The sequence below is a fragment of the Pyxicephalus adspersus genome, chromosome 4, assembly GCF_032062135.1.
Source record: "Pyxicephalus adspersus chromosome 4, UCB_Pads_2.0, whole genome shotgun sequence".
Taxonomy (NCBI): domain Eukaryota; kingdom Metazoa; phylum Chordata; class Amphibia; order Anura; family Pyxicephalidae; genus Pyxicephalus; species Pyxicephalus adspersus.
In genome coordinates, this window is record NC_092861.1 from 12,538,168 (window position 1) to 12,558,494 (window position 20,327).

Below are 20,327 nucleotides of genomic sequence, written 5' to 3' on the forward strand. Positions count from 1 at the left end.
ATAGAAATCAAATTTAAATATAATTTACTCATTTCAAGTTTCCCCAGAAGAGGAAACAAAAAGTGTTAGCTAGAATGAGCTTTTAAGTTGTTGGTCTCTCCATTTAATTTGCCACTTTAGTTGCTGGTACTTTAGGCTGACTCTGGTACTACATTAAAAAAACTAAAAGGAACTAACTTGATGGGTGGCCTGGGGCTAGAGCTGCTAAAAAAAGAAACAATGGACATTTTTAAAGCTATGCACTGCTATACAATTCTGCTTTAGGCTGTGCCAGCTTGGGGATCCACAGAAGCCAAGGTGGAGCAACAGAACCAAATTTAAGGGGGATTCATGGAGCCATGCCAGCTATACACTGTGGCCCATTTTTTATGAACAAAAGTAAGTGTAGTGCAAAGATGCATAAAGGAGATGGATGCAAATATTGTTTCTTCTTTATTAATAAAACCCATAAATAATGCAGTGATTGGAAGTTTTATTGTATTTTTTTTATACAATGTTCAAAAGAAAACACAAAATACAGCATTCCATAACATTGCTTTTTTAACAATGTGTGGATATCACACCAGCCAAGTGAAGCCTATAGATTTTGAAAACTTTGATTGCAAGTTGTGCTGCAGCTTACAAAGTGTTTCTTATTGTTTGGAATCTGCGCTGGACTTCACTATTGGCATTCCTGATTTTACCATTGTATTACTTTGTGCTATGAAGCCTGAATGGAGCGTTGGTGTAATATTATAATTTTTGTGTCGGTGGCCTTGTTTGGTGACCACTGTGGTGCTAAAATGTTTTTGGATAAAAAAAATGTAATGAAATAAATCCTGAACACTGAGGAGTCTGCCAGGAATGAAAACTTTGCATTTGTTTTGGGGTCGGCTTTATATTTTGGTGACATCCTCCAAGGTTGATGCTGCATTGCTCACAGCCTGAATAGCGATGGTCAAATGGTGATGGACGAGATCCCAGTGTTGTTTTAGATTGCTCTCCACTGCTGTCTGATAAGCATCTGCAAGACCCGGGAAAGTAGCCACACTGGAGGACCGGGAGGCCCAGAGCACATGGCTATACCGGACGCACAAGAGAAAAGTGTGAACATATGGGTTAACCAGATTATACATTTCTTAAAACATGGCAGATGAAGTAATAAGACGTCTTTGGTGCATAAAACAGATTTGTACTGAAAGTATAGAAAACTGCTTTTGGTTACGGAATATAGGGTATAATAAATTATGCATAAGTAATGCAAAGAAAAGTCTACTTTTGAATAACAGCAGCACACTTCCTGTTTTGTAGCCCTATTGTTGTATATCTACAGTGTAAGATCATCTAAGTCACTGATGCCTCTAATGCTAGTCTCATAGGATCTGGAGTGCTGAAGCCATCACATTTTCACAGGTGGCACGGTGGCTCAGTGGTTAGCACACTGGCCTTTGCAGCACTGGATCCCAGGTTTGATTCCCAGCCAGGACATTATCTGCATGGAGTTTGTAGGTCCTCCCCATGTCTGAATGGGTTTCCTCTGCATCCCAAAAACATGTAGTGACGTTAATTGGCTTCCTCCCAAAAAATTGACCTTAGAACACAATAATGACATATGACTATGGTAGGGACATTGGATTGTAAGCTCCTTTGAGGGACAGTTAGTGACGTGACTATCAACTTTGTACATCGCTGTGTAATATGATGGTGCTATATAAATACTGTATAATAATAAAAGTATGCAGGGACAGTTTTGGGGGAGCAGGTAAGCTGACCCACGCCCTGTTTCTTTTCCAGGGCCCCAGGTGATAGGGGGTGCAGGGAGCTCAAATGCTGTGCATTGTTATGGTACTCCAGTATTTATTTACCTAGGACCCCATCCTTCTATCCTGCTAAAACAGTCCCTGTAATTATGAATATGGGGGAAAAAGATAAGGTCCTTGTCCTTAGGGCTAAGCACCAATTACACCTATCCAATAACAACATTCTTACTAGTCATTCAGTTTTCATTGGACAGTGAGGTGGTGGTGGGTGTAGATTTGTTTGGTTTAGACTATTAGGCTAGGTACACACGTGCAATAGTTCTCATCCTAATCATCTCAGGGCTGATATCGGACGAGAATCTGGCATGTGTACAGTGCCCGTTGTCCATTGCCCGGTTGATCGTCTTGGCGAATCCATGGGCAATGAATGATCATAATGCAAGTGAAGGGGATAGAGTTCTATCCCCTCGTTCTCTCCCCTCCCCTCTCCATGGAGCAGAATGGTGATGTATGAACAGCACTCGTTCATGCATCGTGCAGTTGTTTGGCACTGGAAAGGATAGTGAAAGATCCTTTACAACGACAAATATTGCACATGTGTACATAGCCTTACAGTCTAATTTGTAGCCAATCAGACAAGACCTTATATTACAATTAGTAGTTTTATGATAATAGGTTTATTAAGGGTACAGTTCATTACAAAATAACATACCTGAAATACAACTTGTCTGGGAAAGCCAGGTGATTAATAAAAGCTCGCTCCAGGAGCATAAGTTGGTCATTTATCCTTCGAATGTTGTAAGGGCTGAAAGTAACAGTAGATTTCTTTTTATTCTTTAAAAACTAAAATTCATTGATACATGTAGTCTTCCCATTTTTTTATGCAAGCCTATTCACACAATCTGCCAAAAATTTGCCGCTCATAAAAATGTGAGAAAAGTGAAGTGGCTAATTCAAATATGGAATATTTGGAATTTAACAAAGTAAAGGTAAAACCTGAAGCTGAAGTTTTATCTGCCTGTATTTGCCTTTCTGACCCCACTTCCCCCATTGTAACACCTACATGTGATGCGGAGTTGTCAGTATTGAAATGCATATATGATAGTTGTTTTACATTCCTGAGATTTATACAAAAACCCACGCGGCACAGTCCTGTCTAGCAGCGGAGGAAATCTAAAATTTCTATGCTGCAGTTTCACCTTTTCTTACAGGTATCCTTCCCTCCCCCAACCTGTGAATGAAAAGAAAAATGGAAGTAGAAGGATGATGAGCTCATCTCTCTGATTTCTCCTTCATTCAGTATACTCCTTACACTACAGGAACATGTATCCTTCACTAATTATAATAGCAAGGTTAATTGGCTTCCTCTCTAAATGGACCTTAGACTAAGGTAATGACATATGACTATGGTAGGGACATTAGATTGTGAGCTCCTTTGAGAGACAGTTAGTGATATGACAATAGACTTTGTAAAGCGCGGCATACTCATTTATCACTTTTTATTTATGAAGCTTTGGAACCCACACAAAGAACCATCTCTCCTGTATTTATTAAAAAAGGTCACATGGATCATTTTCCATGAGCACAGTCTGCTAGATACTTATCGTATACACACCTCTTATCTGACTTCTTCAAATTCTTAATCTTTTCTTCCAGATCTTCAGCAGCCCTCTTGTATCTGTTAATCTCCGTCTTCAGTGGTTCTGTGATACAAAGTTATCTGTTTAGAACAGCTGCTGAGTTTTATCATTTAGACCATATTAGGAAGTACAACTTTGTTGCAGAACTTTTCATGAGTGCTAGAAAATGTTTTAATATTTGTAATTCGCCTTCAATATCACCAGGTTGTCAGTAATTTGTGTCTGTGTTTTGTACCAAATAATTTACAGCATTTTACATTTGTTTTCTTTATATCAATTTGAGTGAGTCTCTTTATTCTTTATATAATTTGAGTTTTTATTGCTCCAAAAACTAGAAAATGTTTATAGCCAAAAAAACATGTAAAAGCCTATGAATTTTAGGAGTTGCACCTGCCATACCTCCACTATCAGGGCATTGGAGTATTGTACTGGGGAGTCTGGATAATAATTAGAATCCAGTGTTAGATTTATTTTCTTCTATCATTTTTTTTTTAACATACAGTAGTAAATGAGAAATATATGAACTCTAAAGCAGCATGGTGGTTCAGTGGTTAGTACTCTGGCCCTTGCAGTGCTGGGTCCCAGGTTCATATCTCAGCCAGGACCATATCTGCATGGAGTTTGTATGTTCTACCCATGTTTGCATGGATTTCCTTTGGGTACTCTGGTTTCCTCCCACATCCCAAAAACATGCAGTTAGGTTATTTGGTTTCCCTCAAAAACTGTCCTTAGACTGTGGGAAAGACATATGACTATGGTAGACACATTAAATTGGGAGCCCCTTTGAGGGACAGTTAGCGGTAGGTGATATATAAATACAAAGGATCTTCAAATTTCCGTATTTATAAAAAACCTGGCCTGTGTGTTGTTGATTTGGACACCACTGGTCTAGACTCTTCAAAACCTTGGCCTTTACATGGAAGTTGTGACTAATAAGTTAAACCTGGACTATCTAAATAGTTCTGGCATTGGGTTACCCATACATTACAATGTCTTTGTTCCTGAGGACCTTACCATGGCCCATCATTTAGAATATCCAGTTAGGAAACAGCTCCCCATTTTTACAGCAGGTTTGTACTTCTCTCTGTTCTCCCTTCAAAGAGTTTTGCAAGCATTTCTGTCTTTGTGACCACAGTCCACCTGGATAGCATTGCTCCTACTTCTTGGTCATCAGGACAAGTGAGGGAAAATCTTCCCACCAGTGGCAATGACAGCAATAAACTTCTGGCACAGGTTCCAAGCCTTCCCTACCCTTCCCAAATATATAAAAGAGTTTTGGCTGCTTATCTATAACACACAGCGTATACAGTGTATATTTGTTGAGTTGCAAATATCTCTTTGGATGATGATGGTTTTACCAATACAGATCCCGAAACAATGATCCCACACATCTACCACTACACTGAGTAATGCAATACCTTCTACAAAGAGTATAATAATGTTTTATTCTGGCACCAGTACTTTGCCCACTTACCCAGTGAGATATTGTACTTGCTGAGGTTGGTCTGGAAGCTCTCTGCCCGGCTGTAGTAACCCTCCAGGGTTTCCACGTAGTCTTTCACCCCCAGTGGCAGGATGAGACTGTCCGAGAGCCTTAGAAGAACATTCCCAGCTGTGCGTGCCACCGTCTGATGGCTGAAAAAACCTAAAAAACATGGAGGAACACAAGTTGATACTTTTAGCTTCAACCTGACCTACATGGACATATGCTCCAAAGGGGCTATTTATAAAGCAGTGAATGTGATATTCACCAGGGCAGTGATTGATTCTCCACCAAAGAATGTATCACAGGGCAGAAAAACTAAGACAAGAATCCCTGAAGTCTGGGTAATAGCAGGACTTGGACAAACATAACTGGTAAGACTAAAGCCCCATACAGATGAGCCATTATTGTAGTGATTTAAACTTTATTCTTCTATGAAGCAGAACAGTTTTGAAATCAGAGAAGTTGATAAATGAGAGTCAGTAAGTAATCAGCTGGTGTCTGGTTGTAATATTAGGTATGTACAGCATGGTGAACTGTGCCGGGACTTTACAATATACTGTACATACAATCATCTTTTACCTGGATCTATATATTTAGCAGTATAATTAAACGTGTCAAAGGCTGTATGGTAAGCGGGGTATATCCGGGCTGATGTCACTCTCTGTGGGTTTGGAAGAAAGAAACAAAATTAGATTCTGAATTATTGAACAGTGACATGAACTTGTGAGCAAATACAGGAATTGGAACAAAGGTGAAGTACAGCTTTACCTGAACTGAAATAACATATTATGGTTTCAATGCACACTGTGATCTTTTTATAGTTTGCATTAGAAGCTGCAGCAATCAAACAAAGCCTGCCTTTGTGGCTAAAGGACATCTGGCATCCTGTAGCCATTTCCTCTACAGCCTGATTTTCTCTGACCTGCCCCTTTCATTCATTGTATTTTAGTTCTTTTAATCATGGAGACTAAGCATCAAATGTTGGAGATTCCTCTGGAGAGGTCACAATACAGTTTGTCTACTCTTTCAGACTGACATCCACCTAGCAAAGTGTTTTGATTTGCATAATGCTTCCCAAAACCAGATCACTGCTTGAACAAGGTGTGAAAGCTCCTATGAAGAGCCATGAGGGTTGGTGCTGTGATGTTTTCAGGAAGCACCTTCCTAACTCCTCCATCCATAGAAGAAAAGCACAGAGACCCATTAATGCCTTAACTGCATCTGAACAATTTAATAAAATAAAACAGAATGTTGATGAAGAAAGGAAAAATGAAAAAAAATGGTAAAAGTTATAGGCTCCCTACCTACAATTCTTATCCCATTGTTACAACCTAATGAGTCACTAAGCAGTCACTCTACTGGTTTCTACTCTTTGGTGAAATGTACTGATGTTGAATCTAAAGTTTTAAACCTAAAACAGCAAAACAAGAAACATTTAAATAAAAGTGAATTTACCCTGTCATATGTGTATGCAATGTCCATGCATGTAATTCCAAGGTAGTGTATAAAGGGAGCAAAATCACTTCCAACTCCAAGGGATCCAATTCTAGAAGAACAAAATGCACAGATATAAGAATGGCAAGATTTAACTCACACAGGCAATATATATTTAGTGTGAAGTGACCAATAGGAGATCATCATAGTTATTTTGGGAATATTTGGCACCCTTGGGGTCTGGAGCATTCCAATGGTTTATTACAAATTTTCTCTACCAGGGCAGCAATGAGCAACTTGTGTTTCTCAAGTGAGTTTATCTGACACCAATTATCTTTTTGGCTATCTGTAAGGGTGACATTTCTTCCCAACAGCCAGCATAGTAAAACTCATTCTTCCCTCTGACCTCTAGAATACTGTAAGCTGTGGATACAGTAATTATAGAAGGGGTTCCCTGAAGATCTACAAATTATTTTAGGGGTTGCCTCATGTTAAAAAGTTTGAGAAAGGCTAGTTTAATGTAAAGATAAAGCACATACTGAGGAATGACACCATACTGCGGGCTGGTGCGATTAGAGTGATTCTTCCAGTTATCATACACTGTTAGGGAATTTGATGGAGTTTTCACCTGTGTAAATAAAATACAAGACATTCAAAATTTAGTGGCTTTAAATCTTCTGTGATTTCACGAAAAAATAGCAAACTGACTTTAGATATGTCTATACAAGCTTTCTGACATGTTGCATTATTTTAGAAATGCACACAAAGTAGGAAAGCTAAGCCTTGACATGTGGTACGGCCAATTTAATCCAAGCTTTCTTTTAGTATTTGCACTGGTACACCCAGTTTGCCTATTTTTATCTTTTTTTTTAGCAGTAAAGGTGTTCAAGAAGGCACAACTCTTCCCTATCCACTGGCACCCTTTTACAGAAATGAAATCCCTAAGTGTGACCCACTGGCTGCTGGATGTGACACCACTAATGTTCACACATAATTTAACTAAATTCTGCAGCCGAGACACAGGAAACAAAAAACATTTTTTGTATAGCAGGGATGCTTGGAACTTCTATCAGGATTTCATTTCTGACGGAGATCTAAACCTCAAACCTCTGGAGATTTGATCTCATATGCTGTACAAGTGACAGATATCAGAAAACACATAATAAGATGAGCAAACTTCTCTGTGAGGAAGCAAATACAGCATTTAAAACCCGACAGAAGTCCGAACCCCCATATTGAAAATTGAAGTTTTGGTTTATGTGGTGCTGTGGGTTACCTGTTTGGATGCGGTGAAGACGACACTTTGTGCAGGAGGTGTTCCTTGGACCCTCAAAGTTGCATTGGCTAAACAGAAGAAAAGTGACATTACAATATATTTTAATGAATGCTATTCATTTTTCTCATCTAGAACACAGAAGACAATTTTGCTGACATTGCAATGATCAGGGCAAGCAAGCAATAAATAGAATATGAAAAACTACACTTCTCTTTTTTTTGACTACCCAGTAACTCGAAGGTCGTTTGATGGACTCCAATTAGCTTCCAAACACATTTCTTAATTTTGTAGTAATCAAGGTTTAAACATTGGGATGGAAACTGATGCACAAAGCATGTTTAGTATATTTCTACCTTAGTTTTCATCATTTAATCCCTTGAAATGTTAGTCATTGAATATTGATTTCCTAGTGTATGGTCAGAAAAAAACTATGGGTGACTTTTGTATTTTATTTTTATTTTACAATCAAAGACAGGGAGTTGTATTAAACCTCTAGAGACCATGCATTTATTAATTCATGCAGAGATTCCCAGACTGCAGTAAATGCCGTCATTATCTTCACTTTTTCCCTGTTTCCCCTTAGAATTGATATGTCACTGTTATCTCTCCCATAAAAGAAACAATATACATGAACTTTATTTGCCCTGAAGTTTTATTTGTGAAGCAGAGGCCATAGCCTCTCAATAAACATATAAACATCTGAGGATTATATAACAGACATCATTATGTTACTAGTAAGCCATTTCTCACCAAATACAGAGATATCCACGTTAATGTAGGCTACAGTTCTGTCTCGTAATTTGCTATAGTATTCCTAATAGAAAAAGAAACGTACAGTCACAAAGTAATGTAATACATATCATTACATTTTTTTTTTAAATAAAGTATTTTAGGAAAAGTAAATATGTAGCCATAAATATGTGTATACCACATCAAATTGACTTAAGGTCAAATAATATTACACAAATTGTAAAGTGTATCTAAGGATGGGAAGGGTTCAAACAACTGTTATCTTTTTATTTCACTCTTTAGGTGCTGCTCACTTTTGTGTGGAAATATTTATAATTCTGTCAGCGGATCAGGAATAGAGGGGGTTTCTCTAAATTTGGGGAGATTTCCTCTAATCCTCACCATATTGGAACACAAAAACAGAATTTTTTTAAACTTTCCTAATATCTAAATGCAACATTGCAGTGTTGGTAAATTTACCTCACCTTGGGACTCTATTAAAAAAAAGCTAAATTTACCTCAGCAAACTCTGTTGAGCCAATGAGTCCAAATTCTTCTGCACCCCAACTTCCAAAAATGATGGATCTTCGCGGACGCCACTTTCCTATGAAAACACCATCACAAGTACATTCCCCCATCTCAATTACGTTAATTGAATGGATCATCATGCAAATTGTTTTTTTATTGCCACTAAATTTATTATATAAAAGTCGGGATGGACAGCCATTGGGGACAGGAAGTTCAGAGACCCTTACCAAGTTGGAAAAAGATAGCAGTGTAAAGATTTAAAGATTGACAAATCAGGGCAAATAAATATATATTCACTTCTGAAGCTATATACCGGTACATTGTGCAGAAATTAATTTCCAAACATGACAAAAGATTTTGAAATTTTGGATTTTGGATTTTTTTCTGTAACTAAATCTTGCCAGGCCACTAATATAAACACACATTTGGTCATCTTGATTGGCCCGGCTGGGATACCAGAACTCTTTCACAGGCACATGGGAGTTCATCCTGGCCAACAAAGCTAATGCTACGCATGCACAGCTCAGCTTTTTGCCAGATACCCAGAGCGATCAGACAGGTAATGGGGATAATTGCAGAAGGGACTTTACCTGTTTCTTTTTGCAATATTTACCTGCCTTACCGTGTATTCCTAAAAGTGGAACATTAATTCCTGTTTAATGCTGATGCTGCCACTGACACATTTTCTGTCTGTGACAACACTTGTGTATTGTGTTTAATAAATTGTGGGTGGATGGTTCTGTAGTCCACAGAGGTTTACCTGGGCAGGGCTGATGAGACTCCTTAGGACTTGCAGAAGCTAGAAACTTGATTTGTGGTAAAAGCATCAGTTTTCAGTTAGACAGTTATACAGTTAGAGTTCAGTGTCAGGATTTACTAAAGAAAAGGTAATACTACAGATTCCCCACAATAGTGTTGCAATGAAATATTTAATGCCAACTCCAAGTAAGTAAATAAAGAAAAGATAGACATACGGGAGCTTTTTTGGCAAACAATAGTAAGATTTACCTAAAGGTAATAAGAGAACAATTACACGTAATGTCCTGAAGGAAAGTGATGGCACTAGTGACCAAAGAAAATATTTGTCAACATGGATAGAGTTATCAAAGAATATTTGGACTTCTCTGGTCCGATGCAATTCCCACTGTGGCTTCCTCAGGGGAGGTCGAGACTTAAAATGGGGCTGAGTTAGGAAAATCCAAATTTGGAAAGAGTACAACTATGAAAATTTAAAATAGTAGTATTCATATACAGAAGTTTCAGTATGAAATGGAACATCCTATAAGTATTGACTTGTCTTAGGGGTCTCAAGCAGGTCAAAAGGTTAGTGAAAGTAAGGAAGCAAAGACAAAAGTTCTGTTAACTTCTTCAAACAATTAAGTTGTGCTGCCTAATTTTCCTGCCTAAAATAGGCAAGGCAGCAGTGTGTTCGAGATGTACCTAAACATGTACTAGAATAGGGAAAATGTGTTTCCTCATTCAAGCATATACGTAGTTAAATCTAAGATGAATTTAGAGCAAGAACATTTAAAGCTCTAAAGAGACAAGAGGTACATCAGGTATGTTGCAGATACATTGCCATTACCTTGTTTTAATTTAGTGCCCAGAACTCTCGTTATCTCCAGCATTACCGCAGTACCACTGCTCGGATCAATGGCTCCATGCACCCAGCTGTCCCTGTGGTTCCCATACAAGACATACCGGTCTAATAAAACAGAAAAAGAAGAAGATGAAAATGGAGAAACATCTGCACAAAAGCAGGCATGTATTTCCCACTGTTGTACAAAGGGAAAGTAACTTGAGGGCAGTCATAGACAGATGACCAACTGCTAATGGAACTTTCTCCATAGGATTGCACACCAATTACGCAACCCCACATATTATTAAGACTTCCGACACATACAAATTCACAAGAGATCTCGGTCCACTATGGTTTTTCCGGAGAAGCCATGGAACCCCAACATAATAATATACCAATCTGACCATATCTGGTGATTAGTTTAGGGATGTTCTGGCCCAAGTCTGACACTTGATGCATGTTTAATAAAAGCCGTGACTCAAGAAACCAAACATAGCCAGGCGTTGTTTTCAGAAGGAGATCAGCAGTGGTTCTCCTCCATATTGGTATTACTTGGACCTTCAAGTAGCCCTAGTGGACAAATATCAAACAGCAGTCATTAAAGTAAATCATATTCCTTCCTCATGCATTCAAAGAAAAAAACGTCCAAATCTAGGCCAAACTGACAGAGGAGTTTTCAACTTGTACAAATATTTCATGTAAAAATATATATTTATTGCTAGGTCTTTCATAAAAAACCTACAAATATTGTCAATGAAGAATGACATTTGCCCTTAGCCAATCACAACAGTGAAAGGTATTATCACTAAATGACACTGACACAACAGTTGTTGGTACATGAATGCACATATTGCTTATAATGATAGCAAGATATGTTATCTGTATATATGATTACAACATAACAAGGAGGAGGTGACTCACCTGGCTCTACAGCTCCTCTGATAATCCCCATCACATTCGATGATGGTTTTATTATTCGTTTGTTGTAAACATTAACCTGAACAAAATCACTAGGAAAGGAAAAGCAAAGTGTTATTTGAAACATACAAATGAACAGATTCTCATGCACATATAGACAGAATGATGTACTCCTTCCTGCAAAAAGAACATAATGTACATTATCCGACTATCACAAATGCAATATGTGGTTTTGTTAGACATCCAGTTCTAAAATCATTTAGATATTTACGCCAAAACAAACTTTTAGTTCAGCCAAATAAATTCCAGATCTGGTGAGACTAAAGATGTAAAAAGTCTAACACTTGGTTTTTTATAGAAAGCAGCCAGAGCCTAATTAGAAAAGTAGGTCTTTTGCCAACTCTTTGTGTGGCAGTGGTGGTCTCTTTTTAGAGATCCCACACACCCACTGCTTATTGGAGAGATCGGATTGACCAGGGGGTGTGTTGGGCATTTGCACATTGGCCCCTTCTAATGCAAGGTTTTTTATGGTTATTGGCTGCAAGTGGAGAAAACAAACTATAGCTGTGCAAGATATTGCACACCTTTTGTTTTGATGCACCTGGACTGGACTAACTCAAATAAATTGACATTTCTGTTTGGCTTTAATAAGGAGTTTGTCCCCCATTGCAACAATCTCCACTCTTCTAAAAAGGCCTTCCACTAGAATTTGTAGTGTGTTTGTGTGAAGTTGTGCCAATGAAACCTATAGAGTATTGTGGAGGTCAGGTGCTGATTTAAAGACATTATGACACAGGAAATTGTGCTCCTATTCAATCCACAGACATTCAGTAGGGTTGTGGTTTGGGCTTTGTCCTGCCTACCTGGTCCTCTAATGAAATTCAATAAACCATTTTCTCATTAATTGTTTTTATGGAATGGGCTTTGTCCATAGGGTGCAGGGCATCTTCCCCAAACTGTTTACAAATGGCTAACAGGGCACAATTGTCTGAAACATCATAAATGCTGTAGCAGTCATTTGGAGGAATGTCCTACAAAGCCATAAATATCTGTATGCTTTTGGCCATATAGGATACTGGGAATGCACTATTTCTTAAAATACACATATAAAATAGTTTTTATTATAAATCATTTCCACTGTATGGGCATGATTTCTTAATGCTCCCCAAGGCTGGAGAGAATACACTTTCATCAGTGAGGCTGGGTGATCCAGCAAACCTGGAATGGAAGTCATTTGCTATTTGCTAGTAAATGTTTTGAATCCTGTACCAGATTCATTCCAGGTTTGCTGGATAACCCTGCTTCACTGATGAAAGCGTATTCTCTCCAGCCTTGGAGAGCTTTATTAAATCAGGTCCTCATAGTGACCCTCTCAGACCTGATATCAAACACATAACAGAAGGCTTTCTATGTATTGTCCATTACCTGTTATCGAATCTGTTTTGCTTGAATCCAGGTCCTATGTTATAAGTACAACCAAGACTTCCTTGCCAGTTGTCTGGAGCTTGAGCTCCATTTAGTTCACTGTAAATACACAAATTAATCATTTTATTAGATACCTATTAAATTAATATATGTAGTTGGAATTGATGGCACCCCAGGGGTACATAAATCTTGCACTAACTTCATCTGGACAGTAAGAGTTTGTGGAAGTGTCTGCTTGGGTAAGTAAATACTGAACATCATTGCTAGAGATAGTCTTCATTCTTTTGGTACCAATGATGGGACATATTTTCCCTCATGGTCACACAATGATGAGACATTCTTCTTCCAACTGACACCAGGAATGACCTCATTATTATGCATACTATGTTTTAAATAACATATTCTTGACCAGTATATTGCATACATACTAAAAGGAAAGTTTAATTCTGAAAACATTCAATGTTGTATTGTATGTTACATAGTTAGGATTTGGTACAATAAATAAGGTGCATTTTGTTGGTGCAAAGACTGTGGCATATGTGAGCAGCACCTACTATGAGTAAGCTTGGATGTTTAACCATGAACAATATTTAGCACAATGTGACCAAGAACAACTTTTCTCTCTTCTCTGTACCCCCCGGACCAGTCTACTGGGATATCTACACATTCTATTGCTGGCCTGAAGGGCTAAATCACTTGCAATGTGTTACAATTCTGAATCTACGTGGGTTGGACATACCAAGCAAATTCAATTCAATTTTCGCCCAGGGTCCCATAGTATGTATCATACGGCAAAGCATGGGAAAAATAGAATGGAGAGATGGAACACTACAAGCCATAAGCTGTGCACAGAATTCTCATTGTATACTGCATCATTATTTTAAAAGTCTAGGTCAGCTTTCAATGTCATGCAGCTACTTGCCACATTGGTTTTGCCAAAAAAACTGATAAAGGTTAATAAAGATTTCAGAAGGCTGTTGGATCCTTCTATTTTATAAATTACATTTATTTTGATAACTAAAATTAAGAGACGTTACCATATTAATTGTCGGGCATCTGCAAAACCTATGGGCTGTGCTGGTATATGGGAAATACCTTTAATCTCAGACTCTGGAATTCTATAGGTGAACTCTGCAAAATAAGTGAAGCAAAGTCAATAGACTGGTACATCAGAAGAAATGTTAGTAGAAATCCATATGTACAAAGTGGAATATCATACAAAGGAGGTCCAAGCAGGTAGGATTCTAATACAAATAACTTTACAAGAAAGAAAGGGATGATGAATATCATAATGAATGGGACAGGACATGCAGAACAATAGGCAGGACACAGAATATTTTAATTTAGGACAACACAACAAGAAAACAACCATGATAATTTCCACCTGGACAATAGGACAAGGTTTATAATAGGAATAATGGATATTGTATTACGTGAGGTAGGATTCCAGTACAATTCAATAGTAAAATAAGTACTAAATAACTAGTATGAAACTTTAACATGGGAACAACAAGTATGTGGAATGTTAGGAGAACAGGATATGAGTAGTAATGATAAAAGGATATGGAGAATAATAAAACAGAGAATATGTAGAATAAAGCAATGATAACGGGATAAGATATGTGGCATAATAGATATCTATTGATAAGATTTGGGGAACAATCAGGAGGAAGACATAGGGAAAGATAATAACTGAGTACAAAATATAGGGATGACAACAAAGCAGGACATATAAAGGAAAAGAGAAGTAGGATATAGGAAATAATATGAGAATGGAAAATAAGGAATAATATGGGTGAAAGACCAAAAACAAAAATGTAGAAAAGGAAAAATAATAAAAGAGTAAAAAATGGGCATGATGGAGGACGGTATAGGGAATACTAAAACAATAGGGTATGGGTAACAAAAAGCAAGCAGGTTAAAAAGAATTATTAGAATCAGGATTGGGAAATAGTAAGAGAGAAATATATTAGGAACAATGAGGAATAATAATACTGCAGGATAGGGCAATTATACAGAACAGGATATGCTGGATTCTGAAAAATACGAAGTTGGTACAAGTAGATTCAGAGAATGATAGGAAAGCAAAATAAAAAGAATATTGGGTGAGCTGAGCACAGCAATAACTAGAGGGCTTTATCACAGTTTCTGTCTACATGAAAAAAATAAGGTTATATGTCCTTTTCATTTTCAGTTTCATATTAGAGGTTCACTTTTTACCTTTAGCTGGATAGTATGGGGTGAGCTGATCGCCAAAATTCTCTTTGAATGACCCCCGTTCCACCCCAGAAGGTGGCAAATACCAAGAATTAGGATATGTGTCTGAAGCATTCGACTTTCCATCATTTATATCTTTTGGGTCAGTGTAGATTATTACACCGATCACTCCAAATTTGGCAGCATTAATAGCCTAAAACACATACAAGGTGATATCAGCAAGTATTCCGTACACACAGTATAACTCTTTTTTAGTTATTTTCACTAGGGAAGACTTTAATGAATATCAAAATAAATTTCCTCAGTTTAGAATCTCTGATCGTAGGCTCCCAGGATCCCAATTGTCCAAAATAGAGAACTATTCTTTGCCTTATAATTTTAGGTGCCAGTCATTTTCCAGCGTAGGTTTGAGTATTGTAGATACATGGCAATACAGATACGGGTAGTTTATACTATTTGAAGCCTAGGGGAATTATATGCACAAATTATAAGCATTAGGATTACAAAACAACTGAAGGTTCCCCATCGTTTAGTCCACAGTCAACTCCTATAGAATACCCAGGCATTATAGAGGCAGGCTATAAGTCTGCCATGTGAGATGACAACAGCAGCTCTGCATTCTGGGCAACAACATATACAGAATCATTGTTCACTTTTTTCTTATATTGTCGATTATACCTTTAATCAGAATATACCTCACCTTGTTTACTCGACCAGTTCCTCCATAACGCACAATGGCGATGGTACCATTTAGGTCTATAAGTTTAGCCAAGTACTCAAAATCGCTTACTTTCCCTTCATTGGCAAAGACAAGTTTCCCCTGTGGAACAGAGACAGAAGAAAGTATACAGAGTGATAAAATGAATAAATCATAAAAGTAAAAATTTATAAAAAAAGCTATACAAACTGTAGGAAAACGATGTCGTTTCTGAGAAACCCAGACACATTCACTTTGCTTAATGCAGGACATTTCAAAGAGGCACTGTCACCAAGCCTTTTCAGTGCAAAGTGAATGTATTTTTGTAAAGCCACCCCCCCACACACACACATCCCAAAATCAGATACTCACCAGTGCTTATTGTTCCATCTGGTGACAATACCCAATGTTTCATGGTATAGGGGTACACCTTGTCTATAGACTATAGGTGTCTATAGACACCATTACCTATAGACTATGTTCTGGCCCAGCAATTGCTTGCTAGAATCAAGCACTATGACATGGACAGAGGTCCATGTCATAGTGCTTGATTCTAGCAAGCAATTGCTGGGCCAGAACATGGTCGTATGGCTGTGTGGATGACATCACTTCTTTCTAATGTGTCTTACACCAGTTAGCATTAAATATTTATTAGGAAGGGCTTTCCGGAATCCCTAGAGAATAACATTGTCCCAGAAGAGTCACAATCTAATGTCTCTGTCTTTAAGATGAAAAGGAAAAAGTTGATATTTGCATGCAAATAGCACGGACTTCAAACTGAACCAATGTGAATCTGTAGCTGCAGAATTGGATTGTCTCATTTTCAAGTCTATGCAATTTGCATACAATTTTCATAAAAAAGTAACTAATTGACCATCTCTAGTCTCTACCACAGTGATAACCTGGTGGGTCAATCAGTTAATTTACCAGTATGTTTTTGATATGAGGGGGAAATGGAGTGGCCAGAGGAAACCAAATCTGGAGGTAGGTAGCTGCTTCCTTATCCATAACCCAGATTTTCTTTTCTAACCAAACCTAATCTTTTTACTTTATGTGTGATGGCTACCATGCAACAATTACTAGATCTAGGCTACTCACAGGAATATCCCCAGAATAAGTACCAAATCTCATTACCTGTACAGATCCATTAGGAGCAAAAGCCAGAAAAGGCTGAAGAATATCTGGATCCTTCTGGTCGTCAGTGAGCTTTTCCTCTGTTAGTTCAGCTGTAAATGGGTTACTACCATTTTGGGTCACTGTAGATTACAAAGCGGAAGTTTCATTTAGAGATTGAAGAGGATTAACCCTAGTCTGGCTAGAAACAGGAGAGGTTTAATGGGCGATCTACCAAAATCTTTGTAATCCCTGACAAATATAGAAAAACATTTATGAAGCCTCTAGTATGTGCTATAAACTATATAGCTATTTCATTTTGGTAGGCTGATCTTTTTCAGTTAACCTGTGGTCACTTGTAAATTGTTCTTGGGATTAAAAAGCAAATGCCTACACCAGCCGCCACTCATACTTAGCCAATCTATGGAGCACCTTGAACCCTAAAATATCAGATATTTCACAGTTGCCCCATGGTTTGCACCCTCCTTTCTCCTTTTCTCCCTGCTGGTTGGAAGTTTTTTTGGATGACGTCAGTAACCAACAAGGAGTTATGAGAAACAGGAAGATTCAGGACATAGAATGGTTATGAGAGATGTAAACAAAGTTTCCATAAAAGTAAAACCCAGCATTTTGGGGGTACAGCATGTAAGACCTGGGTGGTTTACATGCATTTTAGGGCACACAGACTTAGTTAAAAGCTTTTCCTAGAGGTGTCAAGAGGTGTTCATCTTGTTGTACAATATAGAAAAGTCATATCATCAACTAAGCAGTGTAGCCTGGCATGGCTGTGTTGGTTTTAGGAATGTCTAAACAGAAATATAAATACTTGGCTGGTAATATTCAGTTTTCAACTGGGTATTTAGCTGGTTCAGCTTTAATTAAAGACACCTTGTGACACTGGGGTGATGCCCACAGCTAGAAATGCCCATGCACTTACAAACTTTGACAGTGTTTGGGTTTGCTGCATCTGGAAAGGAGAGGAACACATGATATCGTTCATCCCTAGCATCATCCAGACCAAACTCAGGATCCTTCCAGCGAGACAACATCAACTGCACCAACTCTTCATCTCCTGCACTTGTAGCATAATGAGGCTTGTTGGAGAGAATTCTGTAAAGACAAAGGCCAAAGCTTCCAAATGTAATCCATACCCATATCTACTAATCATCAAAAAATGCTTTCAAAGAAGGAGGTCTACAGTGACTTTTTGAGCCAATATGACCAAACACAGGTTCTGTAGCCTCAATCAGACTCCACAATTGACATGGGAGTTAGGATAACTTGGTTCCCCCTGCGCACCACTGTGGACAGGAGAGAGGTAGAAGATATGGCCCCTTGAAAAAGTACACAGCTCTTCTTTTATAGGGATTGGCTTCCTTAATTAAAGAACTGTGGAGAGAAAGCAATCAGATTTTAATTTGATCACCTAGTAGTAATTAGTCCTTTTTAAGTTGACTTTCTAGTTTTCTATGAAATATCATATTAATGTAAACTTACCATTGCAAAGTTCAGGAATCAAAATCTGTCTATTACTAATACAAATCTGTAAAGGTTCCGTATTCAGGTCATTGTATATCTAGTAGTAATTAGTCCTTTTTAAGTTGACTTTCTAGTTTTCTATGAAATATCATATTAATGTAAACTTACCATTGCAATGTGCAAAGTTCAGGAATCAAAATCTGTCTATTACTAATACAAATCTGTAAAGGTTCCGTATCCAGGTCATTGTATATCTAGTAGTAGTTAGTCACTTTCAAATGGACTTGCAACATTCCAAGCTGCTTCAGCAGTTCTGATCATGAAGCAGCTTGGAAAGCTGTGAAATGTCTTCAATTTTACAAGAACTTTACATTACATGAGAACTTTACCATAAATATATTAGTAACAGACAGATTTTGATTGCTGAACTTAGCAAACTGCAATATATTTTTTTTTATATTTCTATAATAATATTAAAAATGATGGTAGTGTTTTTAAGTACACATGTGATTAAAATGTTTCTCAAAAACTTTTCGTTTTAATTTGAATAGTAAAGTAGTAGTGGAGTAGTGAAGGGTTAGACCACAGGTTTATATTGCTCTCTTTGACTCCATTGTGATGACTAAAAATAAAGACAAACCTCTCCAATGAGACACAGAAGGGACAAAAAATCCTGAAAATTATTTGTATTGCCTTGAGTAATAAAAGTACTTTTACCTGGACCTTTCACCAAATGTAGCAGTTCCTGACAGATCACAACATACATCAGCAGTATATTTTTGTTTCTTTTGTTATCAGAAAAAGATCCAGATTTTGCTTAGGCTACGATGATGCCATCAGTCTGCTGCAGGCAAGATGAAACATACTCTTAGTCTTCTCTAACCTAGTGATCACACCAAAGCAATGTAACTTTGCTGTGAGCCACAAGACAGCTGATTGGTAATCTGTGCTGGAGATTTCATGAAGAATTGCTTTTCTTACTTCTCAGAGGTTTTGCCATTATGACCCATTATTATCTAAACAAAGTGCTGAGTGGTGCCTGCACAATCCACATGGCTGAAGATCGGGAAAGTCATGCGAGAAGAAAAAGATGGCGGTGTTCAGAATGGAACAGGGACAGGTGAGTGTTTAGGCAGGTGTGTTTGTTTTATTGCAGAAGGGACATCACCTGTCTTTTCTGCAATAAAGTTCCTGCCTGATTGCAATTTTTTTTCATTTTTAGCTAAAGCTTCACTTTACTCACCACCATTACTAAATCAAAAAAGTGAATAGTAAAAAAAAAACAAACGGTAATCTGCTGCTGACAAATACCCGGTCTACTCTGCCAAATCCAAACCTGATAATAAAAATAGAGCAGGTCTCACCTCAAATTATCTTCTATCCTTTTATTATCCACTTCATTCATGAACTGGTTGATAAATTTTTCATCAAGATCCTGAGCGAGTTCCTTCACCCACTTTGGATCCCTTGGAATTCCAAAATGACCAATAAGGAGACCAATGGCCAGTATGACGGCAGCGCCCAGAACAATTCCCACCACCTTCAGCCCATTCATGATGCCGCACAACCTGGTACCTGGCAGAGACTAAATCTGGCAGGGAGATGACTTTTTATACTCGCCCTGTGAACAAGAATCCTCAGCCTAGATGAACGGAAAGATAAGAATGCCTTTTTCTCTTAACCTGAACCTCAATGCAGTTAGGTTAAAAATTATCAAAATAATCACAGGACGTCTTCTCTAACAAGATGCCCTTTGCACATTGACAGTAAAATCAGTGAATAATATATGGCACATTTATTCAAGGGGCAATTATTTTTTATTATATGGTAGATCATAAACATAAGGTTATTTATCAATAAAAGTTCAAAATTATTTCTTGATTTAAAGAGATCCAGTCTTCCTGACCATTAAATTTACTAGAAATATTCCCATAGGGTTATATATACATTTGTAATGGAATTACCTGTAAAGGTCTAGCTTAAGGATACATCCAAAAGTCCTGAGACCATACACCTTCTATCTTTATGAGGCAGGGACCATTCTCTGTTAATGAATACAGTAGACCT

At 37.7% G+C, this 20,327-nt stretch overlaps 1 protein-coding gene across 1 annotated transcript; it reads right to left on the bottom strand.

The window, feature by feature from the left end:
* Nucleotides 1–455: 455 nt before the first annotated feature.
* On the bottom strand, nucleotides 456–19,872 carry LOC140328085 (aminopeptidase NAALADL1-like). Its single transcript, XM_072407416.1, has 19 exons — nucleotides 19,625–19,872; nucleotides 17,719–17,891; nucleotides 16,803–16,924; nucleotides 15,672–15,791; nucleotides 14,975–15,164; nucleotides 13,792–13,885; nucleotides 12,755–12,853; nucleotides 11,333–11,421; nucleotides 10,418–10,537; nucleotides 8,823–8,908; nucleotides 8,326–8,389; nucleotides 7,576–7,643; nucleotides 6,839–6,927; nucleotides 6,321–6,411; nucleotides 5,445–5,526; nucleotides 4,854–5,024; nucleotides 3,355–3,442; nucleotides 2,452–2,544; nucleotides 456–1,059 (listed from the first exon to the last, which is right to left on the bottom strand). The coding sequence occupies exons 1-19, from the start codon at nucleotides 19,813–19,815 to the stop codon at nucleotides 876–878; spliced, it is 2,214 nt and encodes a 737-aa protein (XP_072263517.1). The 5' UTR covers nucleotides 19,816–19,872; the 3' UTR covers nucleotides 456–875.
* Nucleotides 19,873–20,327: the final 455 nt, after the last annotated feature.

Excerpts from the sequence above, each read along its gene's own strand:
- LOC140328085 (XM_072407416.1), bottom strand. The coding sequence starts at position 19,815 with ATGAATGGGCTGAAGGTGGTGGGAATTGTTCTGGGCGCTGCCGTCATA. Across the intron at positions 15,165-15,671 it reads GAACTGGTCGAGTAAACAAG|GCTATTAATGCTGCCAAATT; the intron begins GTGAGGTATATT and ends TATGTGTTTTAG. Across the intron at positions 2,545-3,354 it reads TTGAAGAAGTCAGATAAGAG|CCCTTACAACATTCGAAGGA; the intron begins GTGTGTATACGA and ends TGTTACTTTCAG.